At 41.2% G+C, this 21,347-nt stretch overlaps 1 protein-coding gene across 6 annotated transcripts in view; it reads right to left on the bottom strand.

Moving 5' to 3' along the window:
• Nucleotides 1-21,347, bottom strand: part of NCAM1 (neural cell adhesion molecule 1) — a 533,904-nt gene that overhangs the window by 176,802 nt on the left and 335,755 nt on the right. For 4 of the 6 annotated variants that reach the window (XM_030220520.1, XM_030220521.1, XM_030220525.1 and 1 more), the window contains exon 9: nt 15,548-15,577. The exons of the other annotated variants lie outside the window; for them this stretch is intronic. In XM_030220520.1, coding sequence (XP_030076380.1) covers nt 15,548-15,577 — 30 coding nt within the window. The remainder of the gene's footprint in view (nt 1-15,547; nt 15,578-21,347) is intronic. 6 annotated transcript variants of the gene reach the window in all.

The following is a 21,347-nucleotide window of genomic DNA, read 5'->3' as shown; positions in this document are numbered from 1 at the left end:
AGAGTCAGAGTTTTTTTCTCAGTCTCCACCTGCTAGTAGGCGAGCACAACCCATCAGTCCAATCCTGGTCCGGTCCGGAGGGACGCTAAGGAAGTGCCCATTATAGAATAACATTGAGCAGGCACTGATTTTTCAGCACCATTTACTGAACCTAGTCCATAATGTGTATAGCGCTGTGTACATCTGGTAGCACTATAGAAATGATAAGTAGTAGTACTGGTAATATCACATCTGACCAGTCCTGGTTTAAACTGGACTGTCCTTCGACTGTTTTTTCTCACAGGCAATTTCTTTAGATGGGTTAGTTTTGCACATACCATGTCAGAAATGAACTTCACTCCTAAGCCAGGGCATGTGAAGTATGAACTCAGTCTCTCAAATTTATTGCTCCCATGTGAAGGATTAAAACTTTCAAGTCTTCGGTAACTCAACTAACTCAATTCCTTGATTTTCCATTTCGGGTACCTACAAGGCTATATTTTGGCTCCTGTTCTTTTAAATATTTTCCTTGGTCCTCTAGCCCTGCTTATTCAGTCTTTGGGGCCCTTTTACTAAAGGGTTGGCTTGCGGCAATGGGCTTACCGTGCACCAAATTGGAACTACCACAGGCCTAACGCAGGCACTGGCAGTAGTTCTGTCCCCAGCGCACACCATTTCCGGCATTACAAGAAATCAGGGGTCTGATTTTCTAGCATAGGGATTACCAATGGGTGGCGGTAAGTGCTCCCTCCCAAAATTGTCACATGGCAAGTGCAAACTTAACGCATGGCCATTTCTTTTTTTTTTTTTGGCCTTTTCACCCACTGCAGTAAAATGGGCCTTAGTGTGTGGCAAAAGGACCCTTTTTACTGCAGCTTAGTAAAAGGGCCCCTTTGGGAATTAGTGCTTACCTGTTTGGAAGAAGCTGGATGCTGTTGCAATTTGGGTCTGGCAAAATAAACTCAGACTTAAACCTAACAAAGCAGGCTACTGTTAAGACGGGTTATTTTATCACAGGGCTTCATTGCATAAAATGAGATCCTGTGCTAATATAGCATGACTTGTAGTAAAGTAACTCATCTTGTTGGTAGCTCGCATTGCTAACTTCCCCCCTAAATATGAAGCCATCTAGTTTATTAGTAGCACTTCTCTTTCAGATATTCAAGGTAACCCTGTCACCTCAAAAAAGTCCTTGTAAGTCTTATGTATCTATCTTGACACACACCTAACTTTAAAGACCCTAACTGTAGCAATCATAAAATCCTACTTTCAATCACTATAAAAGGCCATCCTATCAGGGGATGCTCGATATCAAAGACTTTGAAACAGTAACCTATGCATTCCTGACAAGTTGTATTGATTACTGCAATTCAGTTTATTCTGGCTGTATAACAAACTCTATCAAGTTATTGCAATTAACCCAAAGCACAACGGTCGAGGTTCTTTTTAGGGCCCGTAGCAGACTGCTTTATTCCCTTACTGGGCAGCCATCAACAGTTTTCTATTTAAGCCAAGGGTTCTCAACCCAGTCCTCGGGACACCTGGCCAATCAGGTTTTCAGGATACCCACAATGCATATACATGAGATAAATTTGCACAGCAAGCAGGTAGGGCATGCAAATCTATCTCATGCATATTTGTTGTGGGTATCCTGAAAACCCGACTGGCCTTGTGTGTCCCGAGGACTGGGTTGAGATGGATCCTTTGTTTTAAGCTCTTGATGCTGGTATGCCATTCGATCTTAGTAATCTACTCATTCCATACACTCCTTCTAGAACCCTCCAAACCTCTCTGTATAGTCTTCTATATATTCCTCTGCCTCCAGAATCCATCTTGGGGGGGTACTCAGTGCACAGTCTTTGCCTACATAACATTGGTATTATGAAATTCATTACCTCTTGGCCTTAGGCTGAAGTCTTCCTATACAAAGTTCTAGAGAGATTAAAATATGGATTTCTAAGCAAGCTATTAAAAGGTAGTCCTAGCATGAGCCTGTCCTCATCTAATGGGCCTGGACACTCTTCCTCTTTCTCTCTCTAGTCCCACATTCTAATTTCCCTTTCTCACATGTTCCTTCTCTTATTTAACTTCATTATAATAAGTAAACTGCTTTGTTGTTATTGTTGAAAAGCAGTATAACAAATGTGTAACCTAACCTAACAAGAAATGCAAGTTCATCATCCATCTCCAACCTCTCACATAACCTTATCACTGGAATACTAGCTGAGCCATGGATTTAATTATAAAGAAAATAGAAACACAAAGATATCAGCAAACAAGGATTAATTGGTCTACCCAGTCTGCACATTTGTATAAATCAACTGTGCTGTAATGGTCTTACTCAATCTGTGATTTACTGCCTTGTCTCATTCCCTGACTCTAAAAGTTCTTTTGTGGCTGCCAAATGTTCTAACTTTTCCAAATCAGCTCATGCTCAAGTCAGCCTGATGATGTAATGGATAGTCCCAAAGACCAGTGAGTAAGAAATCAAGCCTCCTATCAACAGAGCTGGGGAGCAGGTAGAGAGAGAGAGGGGCACTTTCGATATGACATCTAAGTCCAACTTTGGATGTTTTGCAAAAAGCGTCCAAAATCCAAATAGGAAAGAGGGTCATTTTCAAAACAGAACATTGCTAGCATATCACGCCATACTTTGTATTGTTTTCGAATATTTTCACTGCTGTAATTGCCTATTGCTCATGTTTGATCTATTCTTACTGTACACCGTCTTGAGTGAACTCCTTCAAAAAGACGGTAAATAAATCCTAATAAATAAATAAATAAATCTATGCTTTGTTTTCGAAAATACTGTTCCGAACATTTTGTGATTTGGACGTTTTGTTTTCTGGCCCATTAAAAAAAAAAAAAACGTCCAAGTGCAAAACGCACAAAATCAAGCCAAAGAGATGTAGGAGGAGTCTGCATTTTTAGTACACTTGTCCCCCTGACACCCTAGGAAAGCAATAGGGCATCCTAGGGGGCACTGCAGTGGACTTCATAAAATACTCCCAAGTACACATCTTACCACTGCTCCCTTACCTTGTGTGCTGAGCCCCCCAAAACCCACTACCCCCAACTGTACACCACTACCATAGCCCATACAGGTGAAGGGGGGCACCTATATGTGGATACAGTGGGTTTCCGGTCAGTTTTGGGGGGCTCACAGTTTCCTCCACAAGTGTAACAGGTAGGGGGAGTTAGGAGCCTGGGTCCACCTGTCTGCAGTGCACTGCACCCAATACTAGACTACTCCGGGGACCTGCATGCTGTTCTAATGGACCCGGGTATAACATCTGACGCTGGCATAGAGGTTGGTAAGTAATGTTTTTCATCTCATTTTGGGGGGGTGGGAGGGGATTAGTGACCACTGGGGGAATAAGGGGAGGTCATTCCTGATTCCCTCCAGTGGTCATCTGGTTATTTAGGGCACCTTTTTATGCTTTATTCGTAATAAAAACAGGTCTAGCTCAAAACGTCTTAGTCCTGGATGGTTTTGTTTTGTTCTATTATGGCTGAAAAATCTGTGTTAGGAACGCCCAAGTTCCGCCCTCAACACACCCCTGGCACTCCCCCTTGAGATTTGGAAGCAATTCTGGCGGACTTCAGAGAAAAACATGTAAAAATAGGTTTCGAAAATACTGATTTAGATGTTTTTGTGAGAAAAATGTCCAAATGAAGACTTGTGCCACTTTTTGGATGTTTTTCTCTTTTGAAAATGAGCCCGAGAGTCAACTATGAACCACATGACACCTTGCCACCAGAAATCAACACTGGGAACCATCTTTCAAGAAGCTGCATCCTGTCCTCTAGGGCACAGGAAACCAAAACTGTAATCTGCACTTGTGAGATGGAATGTAGGACGTGGGAGAAAACAGAGAAAAACAGGAGACAGAACATGATGTGAGCACACAGAAAAAGAATTGAGTCCTTTTAGTAAAGTACAGCAAATTACTGCACTTAGCATGCGGAAGAAGGGCAATTCTGTAACAGTGCAATCATCATGGTAGATCTATTATTAGGTTTCAGTTTAATGTTTTCAAGTTTACCTCATATATTGTATTTATGTTTATACTTGGTTATTTTACTATTGTTATGAGGTTAACAAAATTGTAAGTTTTATGTTAAACTGTACCTGCTGTATACTGCCTTGGGTGAATCCCTTCATAAAGGTGGTTAACAAATCCCAATAAATAAATATTTATGCACCTAGAAGGCACTAAAGAATACTAGCATAACAGGTTAGTCATGCATAGTCTTGCCCTTTCCCTTTTACTTCCTACCCTGTTCCTCTTACCCTATCTAATGTGATTGTAATTGATTCCTGTACATTGTAAGCCACTTTGAGTCTGCTTAATGTGGAAAAAAGTGGGGTATAAATGTTCATAAATAAATAAATACAGATATATAATTTAGGCTGATATTGTAATCATTTATGCTTGTATCTGGTGACTACTTTATAGAATTATCTTATTAGGGGGTACTTTTATAAAGAAGGTGCTAATATTTCCATAATCCAAGGAAGAAAACAGGAACAAGAACACCTACATATAGTCTAAGAAACACAAGAAAGTAGGTGTGGACCAAAGACTTCTGGAGCCAGTTGTGGGCATATAAATATTTATTAACCAAAGCACCTCACAGAGTAGGACCAGGCCTAGGCCCGTGTTTCAGTAGGGCACTGTGAAACCCAAAAAGGTGTGTAGGTGTACGTAGCAATCTAATGTGGTATCAAGTCTTACCTGGTGGATGAAAGTGAGAGAAAGTTCTGATCCCATTCACTGGTGGAGTAGTGATTTTATTTGGTGAAGACTTCATACCATATTAGATTACTACATACACAGCACCTTGTCCCTACACACCTCATTGGATTTCACAGTGCATATGAGCCCTGAACCAGGCGGTTATCCTGCCGAAACACAATCCTGTGTCGGGTCCTACTCTGCGAGGTGCTTTGGTTAATACAGTAAAACACCGTTTGTACGTGACCCATTATTGCACGGGTCCGGATAATGCATGAGGCAACATGCCTCCCAGTTTTGTAAGTGAGACTCATTTATACGTGCTCTCTCCTTTAAATTCTCTCTTTGACCAGGTCTTCAGCAGCAACAGCGATTCACATGGGCTGTCTGCCCGAGCTCGGAGTCTGCTCTCTGCTGTGCCCTGCCCTTCTGAAAGCAGGAAGTTAGGTCAGAAGGGGGCAGGGCAAAGCAGACAGCATCTCCGAGCTTGGGCAGACCCCCATGTGAATCACTGCCAAAAACCTGGGCAGAGAAAGGGTTTAAGGTAGGGAGCGCCGGACCTGGGGCCAGAGGAGGGAAGGAGTCAGTCTGCCCCTGTCGCAGTGGTAGTTAAAAAAAAATGGCACCCTCGGGCTAGGCCATTTGAGTAGGCTGATGATAATACGCGGTTCAAAGCCCTTGCCTCCCAAACAACGAGTACTATCGGTGTTCCACTCTAAATATTTATATACCCACAACTGGCTCCTAGAAGTCTTTAGTCCACCTCTACTTTCTTCTGTATGCTAACATTTACATTCCAAATATGCCCATAGATGTGTGCATATACACATGCAATGCCAAAATTCTTCCAGAACACTATTCTATTAACAGGTGGATAGTTGGAAGGTAGACCTACGTGTGGGTAGTGTTCAGATGGAGCATGGGTGGGGTGCAGTTATGCACAGAAATCAAAGCGTATGCTATAACAATGCGTGTACGTTTATTATTTAACTAGCTAATCAGTGCGGTTAATTGGATATTAACAAAAAATTATCAGCACTAATTGGTATTAAGATTTACGCACACAACTCGCCAAGTGTATTATTTAACGAAGTGCATGTAAATTGTAAGTCAAATAGTTGAAAGGTAACAACGCTGTGGGTGGGGCATGGGTGTTTCTACAATCTATGCATGTGATTACAGAATACACCCGCTCTCCCCCAGAATCTATATAGTGTGCTTAGATTTAGGCGCCGAAATTGGCACGGATTCTATAACACCGCACGTAACTTAATTGGCTTAACAAGCTAATGAGCACTGATAACAGCACTTAACAAGCAATAATGAGAATTAATTTGCACTGATTAGAATTTAGGTGCACAGCTTGCTAAGCATATTCTGTAATGATGTGCGCTGAACTTCTAACATATGGAGGCAAAAAGGGGCTTGGTTATGGGCGGGGACATGGGCATTTTACGAGCATTCCAAAATTTAGGCACCTAGTTATACAATATGACCAGTGTGCCTAAATCTACGCTCTGAGATTTACACCAGGTTTTCTTTGGCATAAATGGATGCACGCAGATATCGGCACTGAAATATTAACTAAGCATAGCATATAATCAGCGTCTAAATCTAGGTGCCAATTATAGAATATGTTTAGTCGGCACTGATTTCAGCACCTAATTTAGGCATCAGGATTTATGCCGAGTAAAACATGGCGTAAATGGCTGCAACTAAATTTGGTCACACGGAGAGGCGTGCGGTATAATTCTATATACCCCATGGAAATATTACAGAATACGCCTAGGTGTAATTTTTTTCAGCACAGATTTTTCAAGCACCATATATAGAATCTAGCCCTAAGCGCTATTCTATAAAAGGCACTCCCAGTATGGCACGGTTTATAGAATGCACTTAGCTCCAGGATCCACACCTAAAGTTTAGGCTCGAGGATTTACACCAACTGAAACCTGGTGTAAATCCTCGCTTCTAAATTAAGTGCGAATCAGGCGTACTCTGTAACAGTGTGCGTAAATTCTTGAAACATCCATGACCTGCTTGTGCCCTTCCCATGGCCATGCCCCCAGTCAGATCCAAGAGTAGGAACTTATGCATTCATCTTTATAGACTAGCTTCTAGCAACATGTACACACAAATTCTAATTGTTGATAATTAGCACCAATAATTGATCACTAGAACCCAATTACTGATGCTAATTTCATTATTCAATTAATTGAACACAGAAATTTATTTTATTTCATTTGTATCCCACATTTTCCCACCTCTTTGCAGGCTCAATGTGGCTTATAATACATCATGAATGGTGGAGATATATAAGAAGTAAACATTTCGTATTACAGAAGGATCTTGGGTAACATGATAATGCTAAAGCATGATATTAGTATAACGAGCAAATATTATAGGACAATTCTGGATATATGTGTAAGGGTTCATGTTTGTTGGTCTTAGTATTATGCCTTGTTAAAGAGATGTGTAAGGGTTCAGATTTGTTGGTCTTTGTGGTATGCCTTGTTAAAGAGATGGGTCTTCAGTAGTTTGCGGAAGTTAGTTAATTCATAGATCGTTTTTAAGTTGTGTGGTAGCGCGTTCCAGAATTGTGTGCTCAAGTAGGAAAAGGTTGACGCATGCGTTAGTTTGTATTTTATACCTTTGCAGTTGGGGAAATGAAGATTAAGGAATGTGCGGGATGATTTTTTAGCATTCCTGGGTGGTAAGTTTATCAGGTCTGACATGTAGGCTGGGGCATCTCCGTGGATGATTTTGTGAACTAGGGTACATATTTTGAATGTGATGCGCTCTTTAAAAGGGAGCCAGTGTAGCTTTTCTCGTAGGGGTTTAGCACTTTCATATTTTGTTTTGCCGAATATGAGTCTAGCTGCCGTGTTCTGGGCTGTCTGAAGTTTCTTGATTATTTGCTCTTTGCAGCCAGCATATAGTGTGTTGCAGTAGTCTAAATGACTGAGTACCATTGATTGTACCAGGTTATGGAAGACGGTCCTTGGGAAGAAAGATCTTACTCTTTTTAATTTCCACATTGAGTGGAACATCTTCTTGGTTGTGTTTTTCGCGTGACTCTCAAGTGTGAGGTGTCGATCAATGGTGACTCCAAGAATCTTTAGGGTGTCCGAAATTGGAAGATTCAGTTTTAGTGTGTTAATGGTGGTGAATGTGTTCGTGTTATGTTGAGAGGTGAGTATTAGGCATTGGGTTTTTTCTGCATTGAGTTTCAGCTGAAATGCATCCGCCCATGAATGCATGATATTTAGACTTTGGTTGATGTCCTTGGAAATTTCCTTTAAGTCTTGTTTAAATGGGATGTAGATCATTATGTCGTCTGCATATATGTATGGGTTAAGGTTTTGGTTTGATAGTAGTTTGGCCAAGGGTATCATCATTAAGTTGAATAAGGTCGGTGAGAGGGGGGATCCCTATGGAACTCCGCATTCAGGTATCCATGTGGCTGATGTAGTCAAATTAGATATCACTTGGTATGATTGTGTGGTTAGGAATCCTTTGAACCAATTGAGAACGTTGCCTCCAATTCCGAAGTACTCGAGGGTATGTAGTAGTATTCCATGATCAACCATGTCGAAGGCGCTAGACATGTCAAATTGTAAAAGTAATATGTTTTTTTCCAGTTGCAATCATTTGTTTGAATTTAGTCATGAGAGTAACTAGTACTGTGTCAGTGCTGTGGTTAGTCCGAAATCCTGACTGGGAGTCGTGTAGTATTGAGAATTTGTCTAGGTAGTTTGTGAGTTGTTTGGCCACCATTCCTTCCGTTAGATTGGTTATTAAGGGAATGGATGCTACTGGTCTGTAACTGGTTAGTTCGTTAGCACTTTTCTTTGCGTCTTTGGGTATGGGGGTGAGTAGAATGTTTCCTTTCTCCTTCGGGAAGAATCCATTTTGTAACATATCGTTCATGTGGTTCGTTAGGTCTGTTATAAATTGTTCAGGTGTAGATTTCATAAGGTTGTTTGGGCATATGTCTAATTTGCAATGAGATTTGGTGAATCTTTTGAGCGTTTGGGAGATGAGATCCTCCGATAATATCTCGAAGTTGGTCCAGATTCTGTCTGCTGGGTATATACCAGGTTCTGGGTCTATGGTGCTGATTGGTATTTTAAGTCATAGTTGTACGATTTTCTCTTTGAAGTATCTTGCGAGATTGTCTGTTCCTGGTGTGTCTTTGTTGTTGGTTGTGACTGGTGTGATATCTAATAGTTTATTCACAAGTTGAAAGAGTTTATGTGAGTCCTTGTAGTTTGGTCCAATTTCAGTTTTGTAATATAATCTTTTAGTTTGTCTTATGGTATATTTATATTTTATTTGAAGTTGTTTCCAGGCGTTAAGTGTGGGGTCGTCTTTCTTTTATTCCACGCTCGTTCTAACCTTCTAACTTGTGTTTTAAGTTTTTTCAGTTCTTCATTGAACCATGGTGTTGGGTTCTTTCTGCGTGAGATTCTGGTTTGAGTTGGGGCAATATTGTCTAGTACTGATCTGCATCTTTCGTCCTATTCTAGGAGGAATTGGTTTGTGTCTGCCTTTGTTGTCCATCCGTTGTGGTAAACCTGTTGCCAGAATATTATCGGGTCTATTTTTCCTCTCGTGGAGTAGGTTTTTTGTTCTTGTTTGTGGTGTGAGTCTTTCGTTCGCCATTGGAGGGAGATGTAATTTTGAGTGACATACATAGAATCTGGGGGATATATTATAGAATGGTATAATCTATGTGCATGTTTCAGTAATTTAGTCACAAGCACTTACACCAGCTCAATGGCTGACATAAGTGCTTCTACCTACATTATACATATGTATCTCACATGCTATGCTAGTTCTATATAATAATTCTCACCTCCAACGTTCTATGCTTGGGACCGTGGCTCCCTGGCTGCAAGTGGTCTGCGAGGCAGACATGCACGGACGCCACTGACGTCAACACAGCTGATTCCAAGGCAAGGGGAGGAGTAGGGAAACACGCACAGCGTGTTTCCCTACTCCTCCTACTGCCTCGGAATCAGCTGTCACCCCCCCCCCCCGCTATGGCCCCCTCGAAACCCACCTCCTCCCGCGAACCTGTCGATCACCCCCCCCTCCCGCCGCTGTTGTGCACTACCTTCGGGTGGGTTCCTCAATCATCTTCTTAGAAAGTTTAACTCCGTGCGTCTGACGTCAGACGCACGCATAGGAACTTCCAGACAAGATGATTGAAGAACCTACGGGAAGGGAAGGTAGCACAACAACGGCGGCGGCGGTAGTTTTCGCTGGCACGGGTGGGGGGAACGACAGGTTCGCGGAAGGGGGGGTTCGAGGGGGCCGTAGCACGGGGGGAGGGGGGGGGGGAATTGCCTGCCTAAGGCCCGTTTCCTTGCCTACAGAAACGGGCCTTTTTTTTACTAGTATTCAATAAAATAGGCCCCTACGTTCAGTTATACAATTGGTGCCCTCTAGGGGCATCAATGTAGCTGCGCTGTTATCTCTCTCATTCTTGGGTCATCTAAATTTAGGTACCTTTTGTGTTTTGGATTACTACCATCAACATCATCACTTATGCGCATAAATAGCAGTAGCGTACCGAACGCCTATTCTGCAATTACATGTTAAAACAACATGTGATTGTTAGAGAAAAATTCATAGGGGAGGAGTATGTGCAGGGAATAGGTGGGGCCAGTTTATATGGGCTACTTATGCAATAATGTCATATTTATGTGCTAACATTTACACAAAACCACAGACCTGTTGTAAATGTTCGTGCCTAAATTTTGGCAGGTTAATGCAGCTTATAAAATACTGAGTGGAGTGGAACAGGGAGATGTCAACCGTTTGTTTACTCTTTCCAAAAATACTAGGACTAGGGGGCACACAATGAAGCCACTAAGTAGTAAATTTAAAACAAACTGGAGAAACTATTTTGTCACTCAGCGTGTAATTAAACTCTGGAATTCATTGCCAGAGAACATGGTAAAAGCAGTTAGCTTAGCAGGGTTTAAAAAAGGTTTGATAATTTCCTCAAAGAAAAGTCCATAAGCCATTATTATGATGAACTTGGGAAAATCCACTGCTTATTTCTAGGGTAAGCAGCATGAAATCTCTTGCCAGGTTTTCGTGATCTGGATTGGCCACTGTTGGAAACAGCATATTGGGCTTATCGTCTTATGGCTTTACCCTAGTATTCTATGATGACACTTACATGTGTTAAGTGTTCTTACAGAATACGCTAACTACTTTGGTAATACTCCCCCTAACTTTAAAAAGTTGCATGCACAAATTGCCAACTAGTACGCAAAGTTGATTGTGCAACTTAAAGAATAAGGTCAGTGTTGCCTATAACTTAATAGATTAATTAAATGCTAATTGGCCTTAACAACTAATTATTAGCTATAATCAGTGTTAATTGGCAGAGACGTAACTCTCCTTAGTCAGTATTCCATACACTGCGTGCCCAAATTCCAAGGGAGGTGTAGACCTGGGAGAGGCATGGGTGGGTTAGGAGCATGTCAGGCAGTTACACGTGCAGGTTACAGAACACTATCATGTATTTATTTGTTACATTTCTATCCCACATTTTCCCACCTATTTGTAGACTCAATGTGGCTTACATAGTTCCAGAGAAGCGCTTGCAGACTCCGGTGTAAACAAATACAAAGTGATGCTGTGGTTAAATAAAGCTAACGTGGCGCAACCACATTAGGGGATCATGCAACAGAAGATTTGTGTCCTGCCCATATTGTGCTTTAGTAATGTTGTGTTGTTGGGATCGGGCTTTATGTTGGATCAATGGGATATGCCTTTTTAAACAAGTGAGTTTTTTAGGTTTTTCCGGAAGTTTAGGTGGTCATTTGTGTTTTTCAAGGTTTTTGGTAGCGCATTCCACAGTTGTGTGCAGATGTAAGAAAAACTGGACGCATATGTTGATTTGTACTTGAGTTCTTTACATCTTGGGAAGTGAAGATTTAGGTAGATAGATGTTTAGAAAGATAGATGTTTAGAAAGCTGATACCTAACCAGTTATACTTTCTAGGGAAACTCATAGAACAAGCAGTCTGTGTTCAACTTAATGAATGGCTAGAAAAGAGTAACTGGCTAGATCCATGTCAATCTGGATTCAGACCCAGTTATGGAACAGAAATGGTCCTCGTATCCCTGCTAGCCAACCTTCACAGAAACCGAGACAAGGGATTCGCCTCGATGTTAGTACTGCTAGATTTCTCAGCAGCTTTTAACACTGTGGATCATGATATCTTGCTAGCACGACTGACAGAAACAGGTATCAATGGTACAGTACTTGCCTGATTCAGATTCTATCTATCAGACAGGCAACAATCCATAATATTTAGCAGCAACTCATCATCACCATGGACACTGCCCTGCGGGGTACCACAAGGATCGATACTGTCACCTATTCTGTTCAATATCTACCTCAAGCCACTAGCTGAGCTGATTCGGTCAATGGAAGCTATGCAGATGATGTGCAGCTACTCATACCAATAGAACCTGACTTACCTACAGCCTTGAATAAACTGATCACTTGTCTAACATCAATTCAAGAATGGGCTAAACACAACAAACTTTGCCTGAACCCAAGTAAAACCGAGCTTCTCTGGATCCATAACACAAGTGGATACATACCTGACATCAAAATCCCTTTTGGGAAGTATGAACTCCTCCTCAAATCACAAGTCAGGAACCTTGGAATACAGTTAGATTCAACACTTACTCTGATTCCCCAAATCCAAGCAGCCTTCAAGAGTTGCTTCTACTATTTGCGATAGCTACGCTGCCTCTCTCCTTACATCGAGAAGGTAAATCTTAACCCAGTTGTGCATGCCATGGTAACATCAAAACTGGATTACTGCAATGCACTATACAATGGTCTGACTACAAAGGGCCTGCATCAGCTTCAGTTGATTCAGAATGCAGCAGCAAGACTCATAGAAGGTTGCAAGCGACGTGATCACATCACACCATTTTTGCAAAAACTTCATTGGCTACCAGTACAATACAGCGCTAAATTTAAAACTCTACGTCTGATCTTCAAGGCCCTGAAAGGAAATGGCCCCCAGTATCTGAAGAATAGGATGATCCTCCACACACCGCCAAGGACACTAAGGTCCACCCAAGGACTTTCACTAACTACACCCTCTCCAAAAGACATTACACGATGTGATACCTGCAAGTGAGCCTTCTTCGGAGTAGCCCCCACACTCTGGAATGCATTGCCTGAAAGGCTCCGCTTAACACAAGACTATCTCTACTTCAGGAAGCAGGTGAAAGCTTGGCTCCTCAACCAAGCCTTTAATGGAAGAAGTAACTAACTTGTTAGTCTCACTCACACACACAAGGACTGACTCGGGCTGCACATACTGCAGCAGGACATGTTTATCCACTCCTAGCCTAACTGAGATAATATTTAACCATCTCTCTGACCTCATGTGGAACTTTCTTCAAATCAGTCACCTTACTTTCAAATTCTTCCTACTTTCTTACTAATCTATATGTTACAACTTTGCCTTACCCTTCACTACCAATTATAATGTTCTATTACATATTGTGTTGTCATTGCAAGTAGTATACATGCCATATTTTGTATTGTTACTTGAATATTTTTACTGCTCTAATTGTCTATTGCTCATGTTTGATCTGTTCTTACTGTACACCACCTTGAGTGAATTCCTTCAAAAAGGTGGTAAACAAATCCTAATAAATAAATAAATAATGTTTCTATGATCACAAAGGTAACTGTCTATGTTCCAGCACATGATCACATGTAACTGGTGATCTTTGCGATCTTAGAAACATAACTGGTTATGTTCAAGAAGCCGTCACAGTGACCTGTTAACCTTGCCAGTTTGGCATTTGGGAGCTCAAAAAACACTGACAGATTAAGGGGGGGGGGGGCAACCCCTCCCCGTTAATTCCTCCAGTAGAGTGCTGTTCTGCAGATTTATCTGACTGAAATAAAAAGAAATTGGATGATGTTGAATAACTTGCAATTGAATGTGTCCAAAACCAAATTCTTATGGATTCAGAGGTAATTGTCAGTTTTCTCGTCCATGTTTATCATAGGAAGGGTCTAATGTGCCTAACTGCCTACAGCTAGGTGTGAACATTTGCACTAGACATTTGGCTGACATAAATGATCATACAACTGCCCTTATAGAATCCATACTTTGGGGCCCTTTTACTAAGCTGTGGCAAAAAGTGGCCTGCAGCAGTGTGAGCACGTCTTCTGGGCATGCGCCAGGTCAGTTTTTACAACGTCATGGAAAAAGGACTTTTTTTTTTTTTTTAAGGGGCTGGGAAATGGATGTGCAGCAAAATGAAAACCAGTGTGTTTCCATTTTCGGCCTGAGACCTTACCGCCCGCCCACTGACATAGCGTTAAGGTCTCATGTGCTGCCCAGGCAGTAGGCATGCAGTGAGTGCCCAGTGCCGTTTACCGCCGGGTAAGCACCACGCAGTAGAAAACAGAAAATATTTTCTACCGCGTGTTTTCAGCGGGCGCCAAATTCAGAATTACTGCCCAGGGCACGCGGTAGCTGGGTGGTAATGCCAAATTGGCGTGCACTGCAAACACGTAGGCCCTTACACACCTTTGTAAAAGGGCCCGTTAGTAGGCAATCTATTGAGATTTATCGTCATGGTGCTTAAATAGGGGCACCCTGTGTATATACAATTACCTTCCATGTGCCCAAATTACCATGTGTTATGTGCAAAAGCCTGAGCGATAACTGTCGGGAGCATTCCCTGCATCTTCCTAAACTTCAACAAATAAACCTTCACTGTGCAGTAAATAGCACGGGTGCACCTACCACTTCCTATCTAGGAGTCAGTAAGTATGTCTGCACTATCTGCATTAGTGTCAATGCACAGCAGGACCACTGAGAGACCAAGCCAGGCCTGGGGCACAGCTTGAGGGCACCCTCCCCCCCCCCCCCCCCCCCAACCTCATTCAGTCTGTCTCCTGCTTGTGTGCAAGGTTATCGCATTAACTCTGCTTTGCCGGCCTTCTTCCTGCCGCATAACCTCCTGCCTATGCGGAAATAGGATGTATTTCACATAGGAAGAGGGACGTGTCCAGCAGAGTTAACGCGATAACATGACACTCAGCAGCAGGAGACCAATCCAGCCTTCTCCCTGTGTCTGCCACCAGAAGTCTGAAGAAAGCAGCTTTTCCATTGCCGACACCAGGCCCCCCTTGGAGGCCAGGTCCAGGGAATCTGGCCCCTGCCCCCCCTCCCTCAGTGGACCTGATCCATGGTGAGTTATTTATTTATTTATTCATTCATATTTACATACCATTTTCCTGATCAAAATAGATCATTCAAAATGCAAGGCATGGTCCACACCCATTCTCAGCGTACAACCCACCCTTTGCAGGATATGTAGTTAGTGCATTTAGGACCTCTTTTACCGAATCACACTAGCGATTCCCGATGCGGCAATACTGACAAAGCCCATTCACTTATGGGCTTCACTGGCATTGCTGAGTTGGAGTCACTAGCGCTGTTTGGTAAAAGAGGCACTTAATTAACATGTGCTGTCATATTGGTGCAGTAATGCTTACCATGGCCTTGTGCTAACAGTTCACATGTGAATTCATACAATAACTTCTTACTGTATAGTACATGGGCCCTTAAGTCTCACTCACAGATATTGCACTAAGCAAAGCAAGTACAAGAGGTTATTTGACTATCCTATACACAACCACAGTATTAATAATGCTTTAGGTTCATTTCTGTGCTTTTGCTAGGCTTGGTTAGTTCTTTAAATGCTGATCAGAGTTTTAGTGCTAACAGTTTGGCTAGTGGTCATGCTGGATATACCTCTTGCTTCTCAGGCCGAGTCCACGAAGCCTAGAAAAAACAGATATAAAACAGAACAACAAAAGAAAAGAGTAATAAAGCCTTTATAAACAGTGAGTCTTTCAGTTTATAACATGTATGTGTATTTATATATAATAATAAAAAAATATATATATATATACACGCATCACACTGCAATCCGTGCACATGCAGGATTAGATTCAGCTGTAATTTAAGGTAGTACTGCAAGTGGTACTACATAAAGATGTACACATAAATTTGGACATTTGAATGACTTACATGTAGGGTTTTGGTTTTTAATGCTCTGAATAATAAACTGAATATTTAACAATTCATGGCTATAACTGGGTTTTAAAGGTGACCTCTTGAGCCATCCCAAGTAAAACAATCTCTCATGTAGCTGCTTATTTATTTGGATTTAGTTGTTCACACCTTTTCAGTGAGAAGACAACAGGCGCTTTTTAAATTATGATTTAAAATACACACAATAGTTTCCTTTTCGTAAATATGTACATACTCCAAACATCGTATTTCATGATACATTAACATCCTTAATGTAATGCCTCCTACAGCCCCTACTTCATTTCTTCTCAGTCACGGTCTTGCTGCTGCTGTTGGTTTTTTTTTTTTTTAAATCATCAATGCTCTGTTATTTTTTATTGTATTTTTTGTCGTTGTTTTTGTGTGTCATGGCTGTCAGTCTAGCTAACACTCTAAGGGCCCTGTTTACCAAGCTGTGCTATAGGCACGTTGGTGTTTTCAGCGTGCTAAACACTAGAGACACCCATAGGAATATATGGGAGTCTCTAGCGTTTATTAGTGCACACTAAAAACGCTACCTTAGTAAACAGGGTCCTAAATTCCAAAAAGCAGGGTCTCTCTCTGCACAATATTACATATATCTGGTATACATTATACAAATCACGATAATAATAAGAAAGTTTATTCTATTTACTGTTTTTTTTAGGGAGGGCAATAATGTTAAGGAAAAGAAAGAAGGTAATTGAAGCTTTGGAGGTGTCATTTTAATTTTTTATTCAGTCACAGCTGCATGTCTGCAGCAGGCTGAGGGTGAAACCTGTAGCAATGGGGCTTGTAGAATTCTGTTGGAAAAATGTTAAATTTCTATAGGAGTGTACAAAACGTGTTCACAGTATACCCACCTACTGTCATTTCCATGATAGTCAAATACAGGAAGACATAGGAGCTAGCTGGCTAAATAGTGCTGAATTTATATTTGTTACATTTGTACCCTGTGCTTTCCCACTCATGGCAGGCTCAATGTGGCTTACATGGGGCAATGGAGGGTTAAGTGATTTGCCCAGAGTCACAAGGAGCTGCCTGTGCCTGAAGTGGGAATTGAACTCAGTTCCTCAGGACGAAAGTTCACCACCCTAACCACTAGGCCACTCCTCCACTCCATCAGGGAGACAAAGATTTAATTTCTATTTAAAGCCACGTTAAGTAAAATTAAATTGCTCTTATAATGGATATTCTCAAAAAGACTCAGAACTGTATGCAGTACCAATAAGTGCTCTTATCTTGTTCAATCAGCTTTAAAAAACCTTCCAGAACAAAACCAATTTATGTTAAAAGATTATTTTATTTAAAAACTTTTCTTGTGCCAAATATTCTTTTTATATAAGATTTTTTATATTATATTTTTAACATTTTCAATATCCAAGTAGTTGAGAAGACTTATCTTTTATACAGTAGCTCAACTGGTGACATCTTAATTGCATTTTAGCATGACTTCAGTAGAACACATTTCATTGTTGGACATTTATATTACAAGAGAAGGAATGTGTCTAAAATACTACGATCTATAGGAAGAACACAGATTTAAACGCTTTTTTTGCATTTTCAAGTTGTCATGCAGAAGCTTTAAAGAAAAACCTTCTTGTTTCTCAATTTTTGCGATAACGGAGAATTTGTTCTACATGAGAAAATTTCAAAATATAGTCCAAGTCATTAAGTAAAAGATTATGTGAGAGGTGGTATTCACGAAAGGTAATTAAACAAGCTTATAAGTGTGCCTTATATAATGGTAGAGATCTGTTGTGTATGGATAAAGCATCTCATTCCATTGAGGATGACTCAGCTACATGTGTATTACAATATGGCAGTGGAGCTAAATTTCTGGTGAAGATTTTCAGAAGACGCTGGAACACACTATCGATGCTCCCTGTTTTTTCCCACTAAGCATCTACACATTGCCTACCACTGTGGGAAAAATCTTAAAAGAACAATTAAGTTCAGCAGTATTGAAAGATAAAGACCGGATAGATGTAAGGCAAGTATCCGGCCATTCTTGCTGTAACAACTATCAAACTTGTTGCATTACATTATCAGCTTTTGTCAATCCATATGATCATAATATTTTTGCAACATCAGACAACATGTAATATTGATTTATTGTTGTACACTGCATTTTATGTCTATATGATAAAATGAACATTAGACAAACCTATAGGAAATTTAAAGTGAGAATGACAGAACACCATAGTGCACTACTAAAGGGGAAGAGGGAGGCACCGATAGTAGTGCTCTATCAAAAGTACAGTGTGTTTTCAGTGATTTAAGATGCTTTGTGTTAAATCGCATATTGCTGAACTCAAGGGGACAGGAGCTGCAGCCTTCATGGCCTGAATATGGCCATTGATTGGTTTTATTTCTTTTGAACAACCCGTTTCCTCCAAACAGGTAAAAGGAATCTGAGTCCGATTAGTGGTACCATGGCCCAGTAAGGAGCACATGTGAATAAGTCAAAGAATTTTTGCAATTCAGAGATTTCTGTTACAACATGAGTAATTATTGAATATGTGTTTTGGTTTGCAGAGCAATGTATGAGAGTTGTTGTTGGCGCTCCGGTCCAGCTAAAATCCCTGAAGCAGTGGTTTGATCCGTTTCATTGTCAGTCAGACGAAGTTCCCTCCAGAACGACAATGCTGCGCAACAGCCCGTGTCCTTCATGTGTTCTCCTGGAGAGGACTATCCTGGTTTGAGGGATTCCTGAGCAGCAGATCCTACAAAGTGAAGATGCCAGGATCCCTATCTGCGGAATGGCTCCCAGAATGTGGAGTGCTTCAACGTTCCCCTATCTCTCCATTACTATTTAACATTCTGATAGTTCCGTCGGGCCACAAACTAGAAGTGAACAGCTTTAAAATATACACCTACGTTGATGATGTAACCATATGCATCCCTCTTCTTATGCACCCAAGCATCTTTCTGGCTTTGGCCGTCGCCTTTTCAACCTGTTTAGTTAGGTAGAAAAGGCAGAGGTCAAAGCCAGAAAGATGCTTGGGTGCATAAGCAGAGGGATGACCAGCAGGAAAAAGAGAGACGATAGTGCCCTTGTATAAGTCTCTGGTGAGGCCCCATTTAGAGTACTGCGTGAAATTCTGGAGACCGCATCTACAGAAAGATATAACCAGTACGGAGTCAGTCCAGAGGGTGGCTACAAAATTAGTAAGTGGTCTCTGTTGTAAAACATATAGGGACAGGCTTAGGAACCTCAACATGTATACACTGGAAGAGAGACGAGAGAGAGGGGATATGATACAGACATTTAAATACTTCAGTGGCGTCAATATACAGGCGGCGAGCCTTTTTCAAATGAAGGAAAACTCTGGAATGAGAGGGCATACAATGAAATTAAGAAGAAACAGACTTAGGAGGAACCTAAGAAAATATTCTTTCACCAAAAGGGTGGTGGATGTGTAAAATGGCCTCCCAGTGGAGGTTGTGGAGATGAGGACTGTGTCAGAGTTTAAGAAAGCATGGGACAGACATGTGAGATCCTTTAGGAAAGGAAGAGTTAGTGATTACTGAGGATGGGCAGACTAGATGGGCCATTTGGCCCTTATCTGTTGTCATGTTTCTATGCTTCTTTGCTGATGACATCATGGCTGCAGGAAGAGAAACCAAACGTGCACTTGACCTGATGGAAACCTGGGTCATGACTTTCAAGCTGAAACTCAAAAGAGAAAGAAAACGAAGTTCATGGCGATAACCAACCCTTCCAAACCAATAAGCAACAAAATTCACATAGATCAAACGGAATACACACTAGATACAAATATCAAAGTACTAGGAATACTGATTGACCAACACCTGACACTAGAACCAAAAGTGTCCTTTATAACATCAAAAGTATTCAGATCCTTCTGGAAACTACGAAGAATAAGAGCATATTTTCCATAAACTGCCTTCCAAATTCTAATCCAACACCTTGTTTTGTTCCAGATTGACTACTGCAATACGGTCTACGTGGGATGCAGAGAACACATACTCAAAATACTACAAACAGCACAAGATACCTCAGCATGCCTGATCTGCGGCGCATCCAAATACGACCATGCAATGCCACTGCTGCAATATCTACACTGCCTACCAATAAGAGCAAGCGTGATCTTCAAAATTTGTGCTTTCGTGTGGCACCACACCAAGTTACATGATGTCACTAGTTGAACTATCACAACCTACCCTCAAGGAAAAACTGAGAGACTACCTCATCATACAACATCCCAGCTGTAAAGGGCTGGCCTACAAAGCAGCCCACACCACAAACATCCCATTTAATGAGGCCAGAGAATCTCCAAATTACATGACTAACTTGATTGACCTTCCAGCCAGAAATGGGTCCAAATCTTCTCGAACATTTCTCAATCTACACCTTCCCAATTGCAAAGGTCTCAAATATAAAACCTACTACGCGTCCAACTTCTCTGTCAAAGGCAGCCAACTCTGGAACGCCATACCAAGACACATCCGAACAACCAACGAACACCTACCTTTCTGACAGCTGCTGAAAACTTACCTCTTCAAACAAGCATATCCAAAGGACCCAACTTAAATCACGAACTTAATCCACACCACTGACACTACCAATACCTTGACACATCCCTCCCTCATGTCCTACCCCACACAACTATGCTATTTCTGTGATACTTTGTACAAAACATTGTAACCATGCTATTTCTGTGACACTTTGTACCTAACATTGCAAGCCGCACTGAACCTGCCATTGAGCAGGAAAGAGCGGGTATAAATGCTACAAATAAAATGCATTGCCAAAGGACACATGACAAGATATCACCAATGAAAGTTTTTGCAAAAAATTAAAAACATTTTTGTACAAAAAATTCCTGATGATTTTGTTTGATTTCTGATGATCAATGCAACCTAGCATCAAGCAACAGATAGCATAACAAATATACTCAGATCATGATACCACACTACCTCCCAAGATATGTTATTTCATCCATATATCTCTATTCTCCCTCTTCATTAACTCCCTGACCTGTTATTGGTATATCTGATTTGTATATCTGACCTCTATTTGTATATCTGAGTTAACTTAATGTAAGCTACACAGAACTGAGTCCCCAACTCGGACGTATGTGGGGTATAAATCCAATAAAGTAAAGTACTGGAAAACACTGCCCACCGTCGGGTGAGCAGATCTGATCACTCTTCAGGACTCTGGAGAAATTGACTTTGGAAAGATAAGTCGTATCAACTATTTGGACATTGAAAATGTTAAAAATATACATATAAAAAATCATATATTTGGCACAAGTTAAAATTTTTGATAATTTTGGGAGCCTCCTCAATAAGATACGTGGAGGGGCATTTTCGAACGGGAATGACCATTTCTAAAGGCGTCCAACCCTAAGGACAGGGCTGCGAAGGGGCGGAGCAACCCGTATTATCGAAACAAGATGGACGTCCATCTTTCGTTTCATTAATACGGTCTGGGACGCCCAAATCTTGACATTTAGGTCGACCTTAGAGA

This window comes from Microcaecilia unicolor, chromosome 12, assembly GCF_901765095.1.
Source record: "Microcaecilia unicolor chromosome 12, aMicUni1.1, whole genome shotgun sequence".
NCBI lineage: Eukaryota > Metazoa > Chordata > Amphibia > Gymnophiona > Siphonopidae > Microcaecilia > Microcaecilia unicolor.
The sequence above is the reverse complement of the archived record's forward strand: the minus strand, read 5'-3'. Positions and strand labels throughout refer to the sequence as shown.